Raw genomic sequence first — 21,767 nt, 5'->3', positions numbered from 1 at the left:
GCTTTTCGCAAACACATGCTCTTAGTTTTAGCAACTGCAAATCCTTAAATTCTCACTTCTGCTTTGGTGCCCAAGGTGTTTATCCTGCCTGGAACATCATTTATTCTCTGCTGCTCACATCTTTCTCATTCTCAGCAAATTAGCTCCAAGCCCATTTTCTCAGGAACACCCGTTGCCTACTTCAGCCAACCTGAACTTCCTCCCGCTGTCTGAATTCCTGACGCCAACAGATTCACAGCGCCGGGAACCAGGCACAACGCCGGAGGCTCCCCGGGTCGTCTCTGAGGCCCCTGCCTGCCTTCCCGGGGCAGGTCTTGCTGGGTTGAGGGAGTGAGACCCCCTCTGCACCTGTGGCCTTCCCCCCGTGTCTCAAACAAGGGGTGGCCACTGCAGGAAACCAGAGCTGCGGCCCCCCAGGCTGGAGATGGGTGGACGTTGCAGCCACCCAGCGCTTCATCCAGGCTCCCCACCCGAAGGACACGCGCCCGCCATGGAATCCCGGGGAACGTGGTTTCCCGCAGAGCAAGAGCAGTGGCCCACACGCAGCTGAGCTTCCCGGAGGACGCCCTCCGCCGAGCCACCTGGGGTCTCGAGCAAAACAGTGAGCTCGAAAGGGAACGCGGGCTGCTGAGAGGATCAGCAACGGCGGCTTCGCAGATGCTGGGAACGCGGACAGCCCAGCCGGGCCTTCAAGGCCTGTTACTCCACCAGGCTGCGGAGCAGGGACGGGGCCGTGTGCGAAAGCCTGCCCTGGGCCTGCCCCACGCCTCCCCACCACCCTGGCGTGGGTTCAGCTGCCCACTTAGTGCGTCTGTTTAACGAAAGGTCTGAACGACCGTTTCATCCCTGATGACCCTCGGTTTCCCCGGCTGCGCTCAGGACGTGTGTTACACACAGCAGGTGATGCGTAGGGACGGGCTTCCTCTCATGGGGACTCTGGTGAACGATTTGTGAGGACTGATCTCAGCTGGGTTAAAACTTCCCAGATGACAACGGAACCCCCGAAGGCTTCGACCCGCACAGACGCGGGGAGGGCAGTGGCCCGTCGGAAGCAGCAGTGGACAGGCGGTTCCAGGGGTCCGCCCACCTGGATTCTTTCCCACTCGGGAAGAATCGAAAGAGCAATGGGGATGTTTTGGGGCAACGGAGGACATGCCAGATGACGCGAAGCCCAGAGCTGTGCAGCTGGGCTCAGGCGGGTGCTGCAGGGTGGGTGGTGTCGAGGCACCGGCACAAAACTCCAGGCGACAGCAAAACCAGGCGCGGCCGTCCCAGTAGCCGAGGACAGAATTCCTTTCAGAGCTCGGCGGCAAGCAGGGACAAAAGAGGCGAAAAGAAATCGTGACCCCCTGGCTGCCCACCAGCCCCGGCTGAGTGGACTCTGCGCGGCATTTGTCCTGGGCCCTCCCCGACCTCTCCTGGGGAGGGATTTACCGAGCGCAGGCGGTGCCACCAGCCAGAGCAGCCAGCCCTGCGCCGGGCCAGGAACCTGCTAAACAAGCAAAGCGAGCGCAGAAGTGGGGATTTACGGAAAGGAACACAGGGCCAATAAAGGGATAATTTATGTTGGAAACAGGCGGCCGGGTTCGCATTTTCAAACTCAGGCTACTTCTCCAAGCTGCTCACTTGCTCGTTTCTCAGGATTGAAACTGTCTCTCTGCCACGACGTTCACAGACCCGACGGGCTCTCCGTCAGACACCTCACAGACCGTCGCTGGCATGGGGGACACAAACCCAGGTCCACGTGGGAATAAAAGGCTCTCACTTCATACTTCAGTGTTTATTCATGTATTTCAGGTTATATTCATTAATGGCAGAAATGTTTTCTAGAAACCTTGACTTTCATTTGTGGGCTAGGCACAGGACGCCGAACTTTTCTCCCCAGACGATAAGCGGATATTACTGTTCTGCTTCCAAGAACTTTTATGTCACAACTAGGCCCTTTGTTTTGTCAACCTAGAATAGCAACAGAGAGAGGCCCCCCCAAAATGAGTTTATTCAGGAAAGAACAGGGATTGGAGTCCTGGAACACACATACATGGCAACTGTGGCCGCAGGTGGGCGCTGGTCACAGCCACGTCTTGGGGCATGGAGGAGCCCACTGTACCCCTTCACTGCACCCCCCACTGCACCCTCATCACTGCACCCTCATCACTGCACCCCCATCACTGCACCCCCCTACTGTACCCCCATCACTGCACCCCCCTACTGCACCCCCATCACTGCACCCCATCACTGCAACCCCCCACTGCACCCTCATCACTGTACCCCCTTCACTGCACCCCCTCACTGCACCCCCTCACTGCACCCCTCACTGCACCCCCCTCACTGCACCTCCCTCACTGTACCCCCTCACTGCACCCCCCTCACTGCACCCCCCTCACTGCACCCCCTCACTGCACCCCCCTCACTGCACCTCCCTCACTGTGCCCCCTCACTGCACCCCCCTCACTGCACCCCCTCACTGCACCCCCCTCACTGCACCCCCTCACTGCACCCCCCTCACTGCACCTCCCTCACTGCACCCCCTCACTGCACCCCCCTCACTGCACCCCCTTCACTGTACCCCCCTCACTGAGCCCTTTACTCTAACGGAGACAGACCAGAGCTGTTTAGTGTCCTGCTGACCACGCCATCCATCCTCGGAGTGGGAACAATGTCTACAACCTAATTACTCACTTGGATTGGATCACATTGAGCAACTGTCATAATCACTAGATTTCGTACTTTTGGGTTGTTTTGCAATTAAGGGACACACTTTTTCCCTCTCAGTACTCAGCCCACAGAAACACAACCAACTACCCCTGGGTGAAACTATCTTTCTCACGACTTCACTGGTGTCCTGATCCCCACACTTGGCATCTTCACTCCTCTGAAATGCAACAAAGTCAGCGGACAACGCTACAGTCTTCACAGGACGGGTAGAGGGGGCGGCTCTGCATTTCTAGCTATTCGTGCACTTGCTTACCTAATCCAGGACGACGTTACACATGTTCCAAAGTGCATGCACTATTGCACAATAAAATTAAATTTAAAATAAATGTAAGGAAGTTAACATAGAGAAAAATAAGAAGAGAGAATGTTGGCAGAACGTAAGAACTAGGTTAATACACAAAATGCATATTTGGTATAGACCGGCCACAAAGTTGACTGCAGCGGCCAACAGAAGAGAGAGAGCTGATAAAAACAAAAACTGCAGAAGTGATTGCACAGCAAGGAGATGAAACACGACACCTTTATCCTGAAGCCACAGAGAGACCCTCCCTGCGCCCGCAGTGTGCAGGCCGTGTGCTGGGGGAACCGCACTCTCACCCGCGTCTTGGCAAACGGCACGCGGTTTTCAACGGGCAGCTGTGTAGTAAGCTGCTCCAGTTGCAGGCCTGGGCATAGCCGTGAAGCCAGGGACGTTGATTCCACCGGAGGAGAGATATAGACACACACATAACCCATAGACACATACGTAGAGACACACACACAGCCATGAATACACGTGTCTCCAGCTCCTGCTAACCCAGAGCCAACATGCTAGCAGACGAGGAACTGAGCATGTATCTCTCATGTAAATTTTCTATACATGTTTCTCTTAATCTGGGTTTGGGCAAATATCTAGCTCCTCCCAGGCTATGGGTGCCTGAGGTATCGCTCGTCTCTGAAGTTGGCTAAATGAAGAGCTGTTTGCCTTGAGAGTCACATGAACTAAGACGCCCAAGCAAACATTCCAGAGGGAAGAACGTCCCTCCCTTTTGGGGGCAGCTGGGCAGGCCCCGGCTGGGCAGGCCCCGGCTGGGCAGGTCCACTGGCTGGACAGGCCACGGCTGGGCAGGTCCACTGGCGTGCAGACCACGGGCAACCATGGTCCTGAGTGTCCGTAACCGCATCTTCTGCCTGAAAACGTTTTAAACAGGTGTAGCCAAACATACCCTTCAGCCACACCCTAAAATCCCAGTCAAGGCCAGCGGGTTCTGAGTGACGCAACTCCCGGGAGAAGGCTCCAAGACAAACAGGCCAACGACGACCCGGCTCCGGGGACAGCATGAGTTAAGTTGCTATTCATGTCCGCTAACTACATGTGCGCCAGCAAATGACAGCGTTTGCTTGTAGAGCAATTGACCTACAGCCCTAATTAGAGAGCAGGGACCGGGCCTTTTATGGCCCCAAATTATGTCAAGCAGATTGTAGCAGCATGTTGTAGACAACAGAGACAAACCCAAGCGGCCACAGGCATGTTTGTGAGAATGTCACGGTCGAGTTTTCCCACTGACCGTGTCTGCTCTGATGCAAAAATGCAGCTACGTCCCACACTTTTTGGGACAACCTCAAGTCGTCTGGCTGTGCCTGCAGGAATCTCGCACACACTTATTCCCCAGGAGAGAAAGGCAGAGGCCAGGGTGAGGATTCAGGTTGTCCTGACTCATCCCTCGCGCCAGGCCACGGTGGCCCGGCCTCTGTCCCCACGCAGGCCATGGAGATGAGGGGTCGGCATGAGTCTGAGGCAGGAGTGGGACGTGTCTGCCCTGCACCCACCGCAGGCCAGTGTAGCCGAAAAGTGAAAAGAATTAATTCCTTGGGTGTTGAGATTGGGTTTCCTCTAACCAGCGTTAGGAACTGGCCTCTTAACGTGACGGGACTCCTGCGTCCCTCTGCCCGAGCGCTGCCCCGGGCAGGGCGGGGTGAGCAGTTCTCCAGTTGCCGAGGTTTCTAGTTTCCGGAGCAAGGCAGCCCCTATCCTAACCATGACCTCGCTCACCGCACGGCAGCAAAGCCAGACCGGCTGTGTTCACAAGAAAGGGATCAAAGGACGCAGAAAATTTAAAATCGAAACTGCAAACCTTCCATGAATAACTGCGGTAGACGCTCATCACATAGGGACACAGGGCTGTGGGGAGCTCCGGACCCCGGGCACAGCCTCACCTGCCTGGACAACCTGACCCGCCTCCCCTGCGGAGCCGCCCTGAGAGAGAAGGGCCTTTGGCACAGGCCACGCTGGTCTGTCACTAACGAGCCTCCCCTTGCGGGAGAGTTTCGTCTGGTTACGTAGAGTCCCAGTAAATCCAGATGAGACTGAGGAATGTCTACATTAATAAAAATGAGTTGTGAGCCCATAAAAGCAAACTTGTTGTTTTCAAGTGCTCGCTATGTTTGGAAGGTTCTTAGAGTGGTGAATTATTTCAGATAAACTGCTTTGATAAAGAAAGAGGAATTACGTGCAATAAAACAACAATTGTTTAGCAATTAATTTAACATATTTGATGGCACTGCAGAATCGTTTATTCTCTCGAGCTGTTGAAACTGTCACTGGAATATTGCTTACACTATTAATTTGTTGGCAGATGCTTTTATCATGATTCATATAAATCTAAACTTTCTTCCATCTCTCTTCTGCATAATCATAACTCGCGAAGTAAAGAAGGCCAAACTGACCAGATTTCACGACACTGATGTCATCAGTCACGCTCCCTGCCGTCTTGGGGAGTTTCTTAATCAATGGCACTTTAGGTTCAAAAGTTTGGCTTTAAAGGAAACAATAAACCCACTCAAGTCGCCTTTCTTCTGTGATACGGGTGTCACTGGTATCGCCCACAACCCAGACACTCCGGTCCCTGCTGATGGCCATTTGGGTCAGGTCACAGGTCACCAAACGCTTGGTTCTCTGCCATTTCAGCAAATTGCTGGGTATTCTGAGATGAAGACATTTATTGTACTACTATGTTGAGAACCAAGAAATCAAATTAGAGCCTATGAATTTTAGAAATTTTAAAACATTTTTAAAAAGCTAAACATTCTTTAACCATCTGCAATGTGATTTTATCTCACCGGTTCTAGTTTACTGGTGTTTGTCCAGCCACAGCTGCGGGTCATGCCAGCGTTCCGGTCATGCCAGCGTTCCTGCCACGGCTGTGTGCACCACACAACGCTCTCAGGCCTCTGGGTTGAGACCCACATTGGCTGCAGTGGGAGGGGCGCGCGTCTAATCCCGCTGGTCCACTCGGCATCCTGAGCGCCCTGTGTCTCGCGTCCCTGGCACAGTTTAATCCTCTGCGTCTGCTCTGCTCTTCCCTAAACCCCCCACGCTGGTTACTGGTTCTTTGCAATCAAACGCCACCGAGTGAATCGCAAGACGCGTGCTCTGCTAGTCAGGACCAGCTAGTCTGTACGGCCCCGTGCAGAACTGAGCATCCAGGGCCCGTGTTCTGAAATCAGCACGTTCACGGTGGTGACAGTGGAGCATTGACCTGAGTGCAGGTCCCTTCGGGACACCCCCAGGGCTGGCACCTTCATAGACTAAGTACCACAGGGCTACTCAGGCTAGTGTCTAAAACTTGCCCATCTTCTTGGGTGGGAAATAAATGAGTAGATTAATTGCGTGCAAATCTCAGATTATTTTGTCACTGGTAGATCCCACAAACTTGGCGATCCGTGACAGGGCATCTCCCAGGTGACAACCTGTGTCCTGAGTACTGAAGTGGGAGTGGCACCTCCGCACATCCTGAGTTGCAGGGCCGCGCGGGAATTAAACAGCACCAGGGATGGGACAGTGCCAGGGATGGGACGGTGCCAGGGATGGGACGGTGCCAGGGATGGGACACGCGGGCCCTTCAGGACGCGGAATGGACCCGTCTGCCTGGATCAGGAATGTGCCCCTGTGACCATCCCATCAGGCTGAGAGCCATGTCTCAAGGGCAGCAGACAAGATGGAAAATACTTCCGATTCATCAGAGCAGGAAATCTTCACTTGAGGGGACATGAAAGAAATGATCCCTCCAGCGTCCTGTCTCTTCTGAACTGCTTTGATCTAATGTGTGAGATTGTCACCAACTGAGATCTCAGCGCCCGCCCTGGTGGCACATCCCAGGGTTTGGGAACATGTCTCCTCGAACGCGGCCAAAGCAGGCGGGAGACGCCGGACACACCAGTGATTTTCACCCAGATGCTGCAGTGTCGATAAACGGAAAAGGTGCCCAACACCTTCCTGTAAGTCATTTAAAAATTCTCAGTTGACATTTATTCTTCTTTCCTCTGCGTGTGAAGGACAATAGAAAGCCTTTGTTCCTTAATTATTTGTTCTTATTTCATTGTGAATGACTAATTCCCACAATTTCCCCCAAGCCTTCTCCAATTTCTCCTTACTCTTAAAAATGGAAACAAAATATCAACTGGACTAAATATTGTAATAAAACTCTCAGAATTCTGCCAAGCATAGCACAATTATTACTTTTGCCTTCCGCACTGTCCCTGGCACATACATGCAGAGGCGCAGACCTGAGTTTGTCACACCATGTCACAAGCAGTGTTCTGCAGGCATGATGCCGCCACACAGCTCTGAAAAGCAAAAGGCTGTTTTAAACATCCACTCTCCACCTGCACACGGCACATTCATCCTGACCTCCCAACGGCCTTGGCCTCGCCCAGCCTTGGCGGAGAAAGGCCACGAGTGTTGTTGGAAACGCTCCTGCCGTGGGCATGGACCGAGGGCAGAGTTCACGGGGCCACCGCGTTCCCGTGAGGACTGGGGGCTGCGCATCTGCAGCGGGACAACCCGGTCCCGGCTCAGCTAAGGTTGCAGACCTGCGTCTGTGAATCCAGCATTTGCCCTGTCGCTGGCATTATTAACGGGCGGAATATTGATGCCTCTTCTCTTCCCGTTTTAGGATTGAGTGCCTCGCTGCTGCCTCTGCCCCGAGGAAAGGTAAACGCCAAAGTCCTTAAGTGTCGAGCAGTATCTGGCACAAGTGCACCGTGCGAGCCCTAATTACCTTTTGGAAAATATCTTAAGCTATGTTGAGGGCAAGGTAAGGATCATTTTATGCTGCCTCAGAAAATCATAATTAATTCTGGAAAAATTTAGAATAGTGCTAAAATACTGCTTGAAAAGTCCAGAGGCTGCCTTTGGGGTTTCTATTTAGTCAAAGATTGTAAAATACCTGCCATGGCATGGCCTAAGGACAGGGCTGATCGTCATGCAGAGGTGAGTCGGCTTCGCACCGTGGCTGCGGGTGAGGCCTGGCTTGTCGGTGGGGCTGCTGGGCCCAAGAGCTGCCGGGACCCTCGGAGAGAGGCTGTTTGACCAAAATGAATGCCTCTCCACACCCCCGTGCCAGACGGAGCGGGCGCTGGCTGGGGACGCAGCAGGAGGGGAGGCTGTCCTCAGGTTGGCTGCGACACTCTGTACTCCCGCCTTCCGCACCCCACCGTGGGCCAGAGCTGCGCTCCCACTGTGAGGGCCACAGAAAGGCCGTGTGGTCCCCACCCGCGCTCACGGAGGACGGAGAGTGTCAGGCGAGGAGTCAGAGTCCCCAGCAGCTCACGGCGCATGGCTTTCTCCCCCGCCCCTGTCTGGGCCACCGCGTAGGCCACGCCCACAGGTACCACCTGACTGCGTCGCAGAAACCCACAACCGCAGCAAGTACCGCCGTCAGCAAAGACGAAATGAAGCAAAGACCCAGGGGAAAGGGGAAGAGCCTGTTTATTCAACTAAAATCGCACCTGAGGATAAGCATAGGCAAAAATTGTCCTTAAGAATAAAAGATACAATCATCCGATCTATACAAGTTATAAGAAGTCATGAAATCTAAGCAGTAAAAATAACTGGCTTTGACTTCCCTGTAAACACTAGTCCCGCCGTCAGCTCCTGCGCCCGCTCCCTGGGCGTCTCCCACCCACGCCGCTCCCTCCCCAGGGCAAGATCTGCCTCTGCCTTTGTCTTTCCCCCCATCTGCCCTCTGGCCATGTCTTGCTGGCCTTCGAGGGGTGCAGCCTGCACCCCAGGGAGAGAAGAGGGCAAGGCTTTGCTGGCCCTCACCCTTTCCCTGGGCAGACAGAGCCGAGGATGGGGGCAAACCCGGCGCAGCGCCCTTCAGGCCAGAGCCCCCCTCTCCCACACAGGAGACCCCATGCAACGGATGCTGCAGACCCTCGACATAGCAAAGCCACGTGGTCACAGTCCAGCAGCATCACTCTACACAGGAGCCAAATGGCATTACAGTGGGAGAAGAAAAACGGCTTAGTGTCACTAATCTGCCTGTTTCTGGGTGGTGGGACACCCCAGTACCCAGTCTCCACCTCTCAGGGGCCACGCGAGGCCCAGGGCAGGATCCACACCTGCAGAACCTGCTGTGTCCCGGCTGCCCCGGGGTGGACGTGTGCAGAGGACACCAGCCCAGTCCAGAAGGACGAGGACAGAGCCAGGGGGAGCCCGGGGAGGACAGCTCAGGAGCGGGAGCCGGGCAGCAGGGCCCCGCGGGACCACAGCGCAGCCACACCGGGCACAGGAGGCCAGGACACAGCAGGCGGCCGCCGTGACTCACCAACGGGGGTGCAGCTGGGGTGCCAGGGCAAACCACGTGGGGAATCTGCACAGGGAGAAGGGGCGGTTTGATGCCTTGTTTAGAGTTTCTACCACACGAGCTTTAGACTTCTCTCTAGGAGATACGACCGTCCTACAAGGAAACTTACAGAAGAAAATACAGATCTTCAAAAGCCAAAGCAATGGCTCCAATTTCAGTATGTAACCCCGTAGGCCGGGCCTTCAGCTCTTGTCCACAGGGCAAAGTGCTGTCCTCCAGGATCGAATGGCCATTTGCCGTCAGCCGGGCTGAGCTAGAAAAGCTGCTCACGCTCCTGCCCGGGACAGGAGCACCTGTGTGGCGGCCGTCAGTCCCCCACAGCGAACCGTGTGTGAGAAGACTGTCAGCTTTACATGGAAAATAAAGGACCTTGTCGGACAAAACACAGAAAGACAACTGCCAGTGGGAACTGCACCTTTTAAGAAGAAAGGTCTCAGCCCATCCGGGACTTGAAGAATCTGCCTGCCCAATGGTTGCTGATATTTTGGAAATAGGTTCCTCCTCTTCCCCAGAACAGAAATCTGTTTCTTCCTGTTACCAAGAATAGCCTCTACCCCGGAGTGAAGACCTACTTGTTTTCATCCTAATAAGGATAATTATCTCCACATAATCAAACTGATTAAGTATTCATGGACAGCACACTCCCACACATCCACAATCACGGGATAAGCCAACCTTCGCGCAGTTTGCATAGCACAGCGCTGATGCCGGAGAAATCTGGTTTTATCTGGGCTGTGGGTGAGGGGTTCGCATCTCTGTCATGGCAGCCTCGTCGCCCTCCGCTGGCCCTGGCAGACGGGAGCCCGCTCTGCAGCTCTGCCCTGCACCCCTGCGATGCAGACGCTCTCCCAACACTCAGCGAGGACAACAGCGTCATTTCACGTTTTCCCGCATCAGTGACCCTTCGGCTCCCACCAGAGAAATGACCGATTCAGTCTTTAATCAGGAACCCTGGTCTAGGGGTCAGGGCCTTGATTTCACCACAGGAAGATCTTCCCACCAAGTGCAGACACAAGAGGTGACAGAAGTCACCTTCTGCCACACTCTCTCTTACCCACGAAGAAGAAAGCGTGATGCGCATTAGACATCACATGCCTGTCACGTGTGCAAAGACGGCGAGAACAGTGCAGCTTGGCTGAAAAGTAATGCAGCTTGGTATAACCAAAAACAAATGTTAAGCAGCTTGGACCCTTCAACAAGCATGTTGGTGGCAAAGGACAGATTGTTGGACATTTAGATGACATGATTAAGACCAGTCAAAACCAGCAAACATCTATCTACTGAGGGTTTTCCATGCAGTGTGGTAAGTGCGTTATGTCTCTGTAGGAAGCATAAGGCCCACCAGTGTTAAAATCCGACTTCAGAGGCAAGAGCAGACACCAGATGGTAGGGAAGAGGGTTCCCTGCTGCCAGGAGCCTCACGGAGCTCGCAGTTCAGCTCCGCATCGAGTATCTCCGCGGACACGGCAGACCCTCCACCAGGGTCTGCAGGGGGGTTGTGTTTGTACCGTTAGCGTCTTCCCCGCACACCCCGGTGCAGAGAGAAGCCTGGCTCCTAAGCAAAGGCAAGTTGATCACACACACAGAGAAACACTGGGATGAAAACAACGCCTTGGAGAGATTCCTCAAACCTGCCCCGAAGGAAGACATGGGTGGCGGCCCACTGGGAAGGGGACAAGCACGTCCCAGGACAAGCAGAGGGACCGAGGGACCACTTGGACTCCATGCTGGTGGAGAAGTCGTGTTTTGCTTCCCCGGAACCCTGTTCCACCATCTCTGCCTCCTCCCTGCTCCGTGTTTTTGTTCCAGATGTTGTTGGACAGATACAGAAACGCAGGAATGAAGAATTTACTTACTGGATGTTCTGGTCGTCCTACCTTTGCTTATAAACAGGAAAACATCTTTACCTTTCAAAATTTAAAACCCTTTATCAGGGATAGTACGAATAACACAGGAAGCGCAAGTTTTCTGCCAAGGAACTTGTCCAGACTCTGCGTGAGACCAAGGTCAAACACCGCTCTCAGTAAAAACGTTACACAGTGACGTTCGTGGTCTCTGAGACTTTGGCTAAACATTCACAACCTGGGGATGTCTCATGAACAGAGTGGATCAAAATGAAATAAAACAGCGTGTGGCTCTGAAGCGTGTGACCGATGGCTCGAGTGGCCTGCAATGCCAGAGTCCTGCCCCCACCCACCCGAGGTCCGGACGGGGCCTGAGCTGGGACCGCGCTGTGTCCACCGGGGCTCTGCAACCCGGCAGCCGTTTCTCATCTAAGCAAATTCCTACAAGGATGGCGATTCCCTGACAGTCTGTAGCTTTAACTGCTAAGGAATCATTTTTGATGAAAGAGAACATCTATGAACCATCTTTGTCTGAATGCTTTTTGCGATCATTACAGATTTAAACTCACTGCCTCTGTTTAGTTTCAAATGGTTCTTTGCAACTGAACTCACTTGATACACAGATTGAGCTCATGTTTTATTAAAATGTCAGAGAACGGCAGTTGAATTATTGCTTTCTTTCAGGTAGAATAAATAAAGGATCCTTTTGACTGTGTGTTTCAGAAACATGAGGTCCTGCTGCGGGAATTTTCTGATTTTAGTGTGGCATTTGTCCTTCTCTTCCGTGTCTGACCTCGCACTTGGTGGCTTCAGGACTTTGCCAGCCACAAGCGACAGCAACCTGGGGACTCCCCGAGGACTTCCCCTGCGGGACCCTCTTAGTCGGCGCTGACCTCAAGGTCGCAGCCACGCCCTCTGCTAAGTGGAGCTGGATAAGCTCGTTCTCGTTCCAGATCTGCAGGACGCCTCGCCCAGCCCCCGCCCACCGGGCCACTCACCCTGCAGCTGGCGGCCCTTGTACAGGTCCCTGGCTCTGGCCGGGTGCGCCCGGGCCGTGTTGTCGCATTTCGGCTGCTCGTACCTGAGGGGGAGGAAGAAAAAACACCTGGTTAGAGACCTTGGTTCAGGAATTTTCTTTCATGTGTCTGCGCCCGTCCCTGACCCCGGCACCCAGCACGGCACATGGCTCTGGTGTGGCAATGCCCGTGGCTCGGTTCCTGTTTGCTCCTTTCTGCAGCTTGGTCGAGTGGGCTGATTTCCCACAGCCGCAGGGAGGATGTGCCGAGACCCCTGTCCCGTGCCAGGCCACTCCGGGTGCAGGTCCCGCGACCAAGCGCACGTCCACTGGCTGCCAGCGCCTCCCGCCTGCTGCTCACGACGGTATGAAAAGGGCGGGACAGGGAGGGGCCGTGAGAGCGGGAAGCATGCGTGTGAAGGAGGGTGGCCGGCCGCTCACCCCCGGGAAGGACGCAGAGTCTCGGAAAGAGCCTCAGACTGTGAGACTGGTACGTTCTCCAGTCCTAGTTGCTCGAGGACTGACTCGCTGTCAGTACAATTCATGAAGCTGCAAAAGTTTGTCTCAGTGTTAAAAAAAAAAAAATCTACTTCTGGCCCCAGCATCGGTAGAAAACTGCAGAGAAGCCCGTCTGTGGGGGCTGGGGGCCGACGCCCAGGCAGGCGGGTGACCGTGGTGGGCGGGCACCTGGGAGCCGTGGAACCGGCCGTGGGAGGCGGCACCTCAGACCCAAATCGTGGACAGCCAGGTGCACACCGGGCCCACCCTCTTGACAAGTGCTGCTTTGCCCCGGACACTGCGGTGCCAGGAGGACCCGCCCCGGCTAGGGAGGACACAGACGACCAAAACAGAGCGTGTGGCAGCTGTGAGACCCTGCCTCCCAGAGCCCGGACTTCAACCGGGACAGTCGGCCCAGGGACCGGCGTCTGCAAGCCAGAGTCCCTCACCACGGCTTTGACCGAAAGTCGAGCTTCTCACGGACTAGTCCCCGACGAGGACTGGGCAGGTCTGCTACCGGGAGGCGGGGCGTCCTCGGACGGCACCCCCAGCCCGTCTGTGGAATCCAACTACCGGGACGCGTCCCCCCCCCCCCGGCTCTGCAGCCCCCGAGCCACGCTGTCTGGCGCTCTCCTGGCCACCTGCCCTCTGCAGGAACATCCACCCCAGGGGTCTCCTGGGGCCCTGGGCCCACCTGCATGGCAGGTGATGTTCTGAGGGGAGAGCAGCACCCACCAGCACCATCACAGCCCGGAGCACAGGTGCCGTCCAGGGCACGCGTGTCCATCGGTTAGTTCCAGTTTATAAGAGAGGACATGTGGTGTTACGTTTTCCATTCGCAGGATAGTTGGTCTCGGGTTCCTTCCAAATTGCTGCAAAAGGCATTAATTCATCCTTCTTCATGGCTGCGTAGTACTCCATGGTGCAAATATACTACACTGTGTTAATCCACTCATGCATTGACGGGCACCTGGATTCCACATCTCGGCAATTGTGAATTGTGCTGCAATAAACATTCGAGTGCAGGTGTCTTTTTGATAAAATGACTTTTTTTCCTTTGGGTAGATACTCAGTAGTGGGATTGCTGGATCAAATAGTAGCTCTACTTTTAGTTCTTTGAGGAATCTCCACACTGTTTTCCATAGGGGTTGTACTAATTTGCAGTCCCACCAACAGTGTATAAACGCTCCTTTCTCTCTGCATCCACACCAGCATCTATTGTTTATAGACTTTTTAATAAAAGCCATTCTAACAGGAATAAGATGACAGATATCTCATTATGATTTTAATTTGCATTCCCTAATGATTAGTGATATTAAGCATTTCTTTTATGTTTATTGGCCATTTGTCTATCTTATTTTGTTTTTTTTTTTTTTTTGAGACAGAGTCTCGCTTTGTTGCCCAGGCTAGAGTGAGTGCCGTGGCGTCAGCCTAGCTCACAGCAACCTCAAACTCCTGGGCTTAAGCAATCCTACTGCCTCAGCCTCCTGAGTAGCTGGAACTACAGGCATGTGCCACCATGCCCGGCTAATTTTTTCTATATATATTTTTAGTTGTCCAGATAATTTCTTTCTATTTTTAGTAGAGACGAGGTCTCACTCTTGCTCAGGCTGGTCTCGAACTCCTGAGCTCGAGCGATCCACCCGCCTCGGCCTCCCAGAGTGCTGGGATTACAGGCGTGAGCCACCGCGCCCGGCCTGTCTATCTTATTTTGAAAAAACTTCTGTTCGTATCCTTTGCCCACTTTTTAACGGGGGTGGTAAGAGCACAGAACCTCTTCTCCCCATTCTGAATCTTCTAACTTTGAAGCAAACGGAAGCTGGGTGCCCTGGATGGCCATTGAGGTTTGTTCCAAGTTTGGACTGGAGATGTCCTAAGAATCCTACCGTGATGCTAATATAAAAATACATATTTAGGTAACAGCCTTCTTCTCTCTTAAAAGGGTAGCGTGCAATGCCTGTACCTTGCAGAAATGGCGATCTCAAGAAATAGCGTCAATGCCTGTGACATCTCAAATTTAAAAATAATTAAATTCAGCTTTGACATCCATCACCCTCCACTTCAGTAGTGTTTGTTTTAATTTATTCGTATAAGAAAAAAGACAGAACGAACACCCCTTGTCTGTGCTGCCTGTATGCAGCAGGCTGCCCGCCAGGGAGGAATGCAATTCCACACCCATGTGGCCACGTGTACACGCCAGGGGGAGACAGCTCTGGGGGTGGGCACAGAGGCTGCCCTGACCCGAGGTAGGAACAGACGGCAGGTGGACGGCCAAGGGGAAATCTCCCTCTTCTGGGCACTCATGTAGGTGCTGGCAACCGGCATGATCCCCACTGGATCTGACAGCCATTCCAGCCATCCCGGCCAATCCAGCCATCCCAGCCATTCCAACCATTCCAGCCATCCCCGCCATTCCGGCCATTCCAGCCATCCCAGCCATTCCAGCCAATCCAGCCATCCCAGCCATTCCGGCCATCCCGGCCATTCCAGCCATCCCAGCCATTCCAACCATTCCAGCCATCCCGGCCAATCCAGCCATCCCCGCCATCCCCGCCATTCCAACCATCCCCGCCATTCCAACCATTCCAGCCATCCCGGCCATTCCGGCCATTCCAGCCATCCCCGCCATTCCGGCCATTCCAGCCATCCCCGCCATTCCGGCCATTCCAGCCATCCCAGCCATCTCGGCCATCCCAGCCATTCCGGCCATCCCGGCCATTCCAGCCATCCCCGCCATTCCAACCATTCCAGCCATCCCAGCCATTCCGGCCATCTCGGCCACTCCAGCCATCCTGGCCACTCCGGCCATCCCGGCCATCTCCCCATGGTAGTTAGTGGCCCGGCTGAAATGTGTCCCTCTGCCCCAGCTGCTCGCTCACCACAGGGGCCTGGATTCCATCCTCCAGGGCGTCTGTGCACCAGGCCAAGACCTCGATCCCAGCAGAAAAAGGCAGAACTAGGAGGCGCTGCAGCCTCTGTCCCCTCATTGTGTCCAGAGCTTCCCGCCAGAGACCACACCGGGGGCTCTCTCTGCCGCGGGCAGGCGGCACGGTGTGTGTCTGTCCCCCCGAGCAACGCTCCTCAATGCTCCTGCCTGGCGACACGAGGGAGGGAGAGCCGGCGTCTACAGGGTGGTGCGTTTTGTCTTCATAGCTTCTTACTGTGGTTGAATTTCTAAGTTTTTCTTCCCCATCAGGAAATACTGAGGATGATGGAGGAAACACTGTAGCTGCCCACCCAAGTACAAGCCAACACCGTCACGCGTCTCCCCCGAACTGTTTATGTCAGAAAGTCACATTCATGCCACACGGGGCATTTGCACAGTGGTGCGGACGACTTTCTGTGACTTCGCTGCTCCGTCACAGCAGAAACCGGGTGAAGCCGGGCTGGGGACACTGCCTGGTGACTTACCAGACATGGCCCCGTGCTGACGACTGACTGGCCCCCCAGCGTCGTGTCCACCCAGATGAGTTTAAGCCGCTTCACTTTTTCTCGCCAGCGATAGGCTTAGCCGTGGCACACGATCCAATTCTGGCCAATGATCCGTGAGTTCAATTTGCTAGGGGACTTCCAGGGAAGGTATTTTGGGCTCCTCAGAAAGAGACGGGTTCCTGTGTCCTCTGAGCACTGTGCGTATGGCTGAGACATCCGGAGCTGATGCAGCTGTCTTATGACTAAGAGGGGAGCCTGCCCGAGGGCCGAGCCCACAGAACGAGGATGTCAGAGAAGATGGGAGATGCCATGTCCTGGGCATCATGGCCAGATGACAGTACCGCCCAAAACTGAGCTCGCCCCCCATGCCGGCACTCTCAGAGAGGAACCTGTCTGGGTGTTCATGCCCGTTTGTCAGCTTCTCATCTCAGTACTTGGAATCGAAGGCTCCCTGGTCCACAGACCACACCTCCTGCTCCCACCGCCTGGGTGCTGGCACTGGGAATCCACCACGCAGGCTGCATCCACTTGCCCCGGCTGGGCTGTCTCTTGCTCCCCGGCTTCAGCGTCAGCACTGAGGGGTCACCCCGCGATCCCATCCGTGGTGCGTTCCTGTCCCACAGTCCCGCTCCCGACCCGGGTCTACTTTCCTCCGGAGCATGCGTCATGCACAACATGCTCACTCACACCCAGCTCGTCTGTGGGTGCTTTACTTATTCTCTGATTCCTCCCATCGGAACGTGAGCCCCACGGGAGCATGCACTTTGCGTGCTTGGGTCACTGGTGTGTCTGAGCCGCTAGCACAGTTCCCGGAACATTGGGGATGTTCAAGTGTCCATTGAACAACAGTGAGGGGACGGACACGAGTGGGTTTGCAGAGCTGCTGAGAGACCGTATCGCTTCTGCACTAAACAGTCCCAGCAGCTACCCGCGAGCGACCACATTCCCGGTCCCGACGTCCAGGCTCTGCTGTCTGTCCCTGGCTTTCGTCTGCTGTCTCGCTGGGCCACCCCGCCCGACAGTGCCCCTCCTCCATTCATGAGCACCAGATTCCCCGACCCCACGACGCCACACGCCCTGCCCTCCGCCCGGACCCCCCGTCTGTCTGTGACCAGCGGCACCATCTTGGCCTCAGAGGGTCCCGTCCCTGAAGCCACCCCTCGATGTGCCCACCGTGGCCTCCACGTGTTTTTGTCTCTCACCTGTTTGATTGTTTGTGTGAGTGAGGAGACCCGGCGGGTGGCTCTCCCCCTGCACTTTTCTAGCAAAATCAAGACTTTGCTGGACACAGAACCTGCTCCGCGTGGCCGTGGGCACCGAGGAGCTGACCCCATGCCAGCCCTGGGCCTGGAGAGAGGAGCACGATGGGCCCTTCCTCTTCCTCGTGGCCCAGGCCCGGCCGGGTCCCGGCATGTGGTGACCTTCCAGCCGGTTAGAGGGAGGAGAAGGCCGCTGCAGGCGGGTGGGGAAGGTTTTCTTGCTATCAAAAGAGAAACAGCCTTTTTCTTCCAAAATATGTGGTTGCAGCTACATATGATACTTCTAGAAACTGCGGCATGGACAAGCCACAAAGCCTGCCACGGAGCTGGAGACGGCAGAGCAGAAAGGGAAAAAACAGCTCATCGCAATCAAGTCTTTGAGTCGCTGAAATCGCCCAGAAGGTCCTGCCGCCCCGTGCAGTGTGTGAGCCCCCAGGTCCCGGGACGGGGGGCGTCTGAGGATTCTGTCGGCCACAAGGGAAAGCTGTCCAGCTGTGAAGAACATTCCTCATCTGACGCCCCCAGGCAGAAAACAAACCCCACGGGGAGACCAGACCTCGTCTGTCCTGGTGTTTGACTGTCGCTGCCAATCAGTATTTGTGCTCAATGAATGAATGAAAAATGACAGGCATAAAAATACAGCAGGAGTCTAAGTAGGCTTCTCCCCGTGGTTTAATTTAATGCCCTTTCTGGAAACTGCAAGAAGAGAGAATTAGTCCCTCCTGTAGGCAAAAGTAGGGACAATGAGAACTGGACACTTTTCTTTCTGCCATGAAACCGGACACAGCTCGGGAAGGAGAAATGGGGACGGATGGACGGGAAGGGAGGGGTTGTTAGTTTCTAGTGAGGCGTTTTGAGAGCGTGTCTGCAGGTTCTTCAAGGATAACGTGGTAAGTGCTGACCTCATCGTCGGAGCCAGAGTGAGCAGTTCTGGGTTTGACAGCCTGAGGGTTTTCGTTGGCCAGTGCGGGCCAGCGTCTGCCAGGACACTTCACCCCTGCTGAGAGACGCAGGGGTGCAGGGCGGGGCTGCCGCGGGTACGGCTGGAGCTGGGGAACAAACGCCCCCTCAAGTATACAGGAAACCAGCCGAAGTTCTGAAACTTGCAGAAACACCACTTCCAAGAAAGGTTTCTTAGAAAACAGTATGCCCTATATACATATGCACAGGGACCGAAAAAAAATGTTCTCCAACCAAAACCTTGGAAAGATTTATGTTCTCTCAAGCCACGCAGAGCACGCTTGTCTGAGACAAGCCCCGGTGTCAGCCCGGCCCGGTGGAAGCCAAACCGCAGCCGCTGGCCCCAGAGCCCTGCTTGGACCCCGCTCCATGTGGCCTCCTCTGCAGGGGCAGCTCGGAAGCACACGGCCCCTCCAGGGCGCTGGGACAGCGGGTGCTGGCCGCGGGGCCACGCAGCTCCCAGGCAGGGCTCCTGAGGTCACTGGCTCTGCTGCACCGGCCAGGCCGGGCGGGTGGACTGGATCTTGGTGAAACAAGTGTTAGTTCCCGAAACCTGCACAGATGTGCCTACCTCTAAATGCCCAGTGGTTATTCTTGAAAAAATCAGGGACATAATTTAGGAAGCGTCATGTGCCCATGCCTAGGCACTAGGGGTGAGGTCAGTGGCTAAATCTGATATATGTGAGAGGCGATATTTTCATATATTGGTAAACTATTTTTATATAAATCTGGAAAAATCAAAGGAAAATTCATATAACAAACAGAGCTGCAAAAACATCTCCACTCATCGTACTGTTTCCACGGACAAATAGCTCATTCTCCAGGTGCTGTCGAGAAGTTATTTGCTTTGCTCAAACTCACAGGAAGCGTCAGTGAACAGCTGTGCTCTAACCAGACCCTCGGAGATCAGGACGGCCCTGCCCTCTCCCTCGGCGGTAGGTTCAGGGCACGTGTGTCCCTATGAACCCATCCCGAGCGGGCGGCACTTTCAGCCCAACATCAGCTCGTTGCCAAAGCCAGGACACAGGGGCTGCGTGGACACCTGTCCCCTCCCCACTGCCCGCCTGGCCCCACACGGAGCATCTCAGAACCGCCCCGCCCGGCAGGAGGAGCAGCGCTGCCCACGGCGGCCACCCCCCGCTCGCCAGCATCCCTAAGCCAGTTTTTAGCCACTAGTAGAGAAATGATATCCTCTAGTTTCCGAGAGCCAAAGCCATCCGTGTCCCCAGGTGGTCCCTGTACAGAAACTGAGGACGTGGCTGGCACTCGGACAGCCGCCACTTGCAGGCCCAGCCCGCCCAGCCCGACCCGGCCGGGAGGTGCCAGCCCCATGGCTGACGGAGCCTGGGGGGGGCGGGGAAAGGGCTCTGCCTTTCCGATGTTCACGCCCCGAGCCTCCCTGCCGCCCCTGGGGGTACGCTTACCTCGTGGATGTGCCGGGAATGGGGCGGCCCGTGTCCACCAGGACGCACCAGCAGTACCCCGTGGAGGGGTGGCACTGCACCGGCTTGTAGAGGCCGCCATGAGCACACTCAGGGATCACCACGTTGTCGTTCTTGGGCTGCTTGGCCTCCTCGAGGGCGGACTGGTGCTCCTGGTCACAGGACGACACTGGGGTGCGGAGGGAGACAAAAGCCAGGTCAGCAGAGCCAAGTGGGTGTCTACACAGGGAGCAGCGGAAAGGTGCGACTGGGGGCACCGAGGACTGGACGAAGAGGGTGTGGCCACTCTGGGGCTCAGAGAGTTGGGAACCCCGGGGGGCCCCACGTCCTGGTGGCTCCAAGGTGCTCCCGCAGTCACCCACCCACACCCGGCGTCCGTGGAAAGGATGGACACTCTTTCCTGAGCGCACAGTGAGCTCACGGTCCGCACGGCGGTCACCTGGACAGGTGAGCCTCAGGTGGTCTGGATGCCCCGGGGCAGAGCCAGACCTGAGGCTGGAAACCGTCTTTTCTGGGCTCCGGAGCACATGCCAAGGAGGCACGAGCCGAGTGCCCTGGGGTGGGAGCACGTCTAGTGTCAGGAGAGCCCTCGTGCCCCCTGCTCACACGCCAGCGCCCGCCGCCCACGCCCGCCTGCCAGCGAAAGCTCCACACGCCCACTGGGCTGGATCTAAGCAGAACAGGCTCTCAACGTATCCAGGCTGATCAGCCCAAAATAGTGGAAATTTCCACTGCAATGTGTCTGAAACAAGCTTCGCCACTGGGAATCAGTAAAGAGTAACAGTATTCTATTAACAGTATTATTACAGGGCATTCTTACTTAGGTCTGTGAGCCAGGCACTGTGCTCCATGAATACTGAAACTCATTCACATAAAAATAAAACAATGGCTTTTAAAAATTTCAGCGTCATGCATTGCAATGTATAGGGGTTTGCCTCATTTTATGCTAATAAACTCGGTTTCTCCTTAGTGTTTAGACGTGTTTACTTGTATCCATCTTCTGCCACAAACAGCTAAAGCAGGAATACTTCAGCACGCGTGTGTGCTGACAGACTCACGGGGATGTGCACACACACGCCTGACCAGCCACAGCGCCCGGGAATAGAGACCTTTCCTGACCTTCCTGGCACAGCGGGGGCGCCCAGGCGGGATGGCCGTGGGGACAGCCCCTCCATGAGGCTGAACGTGCACACGCGTGAGAGGAATGGCAGGGCCAGGCACCCAGGATCGCTCTCCCGAATCAGAAGTCACTTTCGATGAGCTGTGCTCTGAGCCTGCTTTGTAACTGACCCACTAGGGCAACGGGGTCTTAGGACCGTAAAGGTGACACCAAGCAGGTGGGACACATGAGGGAGCTGAGTGTGTCTCTGTTTCAAGACCACCCGGCTGGAGCCAGTCGCTGCAGGCGTGGCCTGGGGGAGCCGCAGTGCCCGGCACAGGGGCTGTCCGGGAATCAACGAGATCGTCCCTGTCCTGGCATAGTGACAGTGCTCTGCACCTGCCGACTGTCACCGTCACTGTCTTTCCAATGGTGAAAGAATACCTGGCCCATAACAGGCTCTCGGTAAATTTCTTTTGAGATAATAAATCATAGTAATGATACCAATTGTTAGAAAACCACCTACATTGCAGCTTCTCAGTGATTCCATTCACAAACAAGGATAATGACATATGTGATTTTATTAGCTCATTAGTGACTATAGTACCAAGTGCTGCCATTAGAGTTTTAAAAAGTATATGATTTTGTGCATTCACTGGAGAAATACAAAAATAAATGTTACTGTTCAGATTTTCCCTATTGCCTATTCCCAGATGACTAACAATTATTGCCCGCTCTGCCCCTCGGTCCTCTCAGCCCGTTGCAATAGTGGCTGGTGACGACTGAAGCTGTCACTGCCTCTGTCCAGACTGACACTTGCAGGGTGACCTCAGACAGACGCCAAGTGTCACCCAAATGCCACAGCAGGTGCTCA

General features: G+C 55.0%; 1 protein-coding gene across 1 annotated transcript in view; it reads right to left on the bottom strand.

Moving 5' to 3' along the window:
* SMOC2 (SPARC related modular calcium binding 2) overlaps positions 1 to 21,767 on the bottom strand; it is a 136,932-nt gene that overhangs the window by 23,265 nt on the left and 91,900 nt on the right. The window contains exons 8-9 of the mRNA XM_045544735.1: positions 19,777 to 19,963; positions 12,187 to 12,269 (exon numbers count right to left, since the gene is read on the bottom strand). Of these exons, the coding sequence (XP_045400691.1) occupies positions 12,187 to 12,269; positions 19,777 to 19,963 (270 nt within the window). The remainder of the gene's footprint in view (positions 1 to 12,186; positions 12,270 to 19,776; positions 19,964 to 21,767) is intronic.

The sequence above is a fragment of the Lemur catta genome, chromosome 2, assembly GCF_020740605.2.
Source record: "Lemur catta isolate mLemCat1 chromosome 2, mLemCat1.pri, whole genome shotgun sequence".
NCBI classification, from domain to species: Eukaryota; Metazoa; Chordata; class Mammalia; order Primates; family Lemuridae; genus Lemur; species Lemur catta.
The sequence above is the reverse complement of the archived record's forward strand: the minus strand, read 5'-3'. Positions and strand labels throughout refer to the sequence as shown.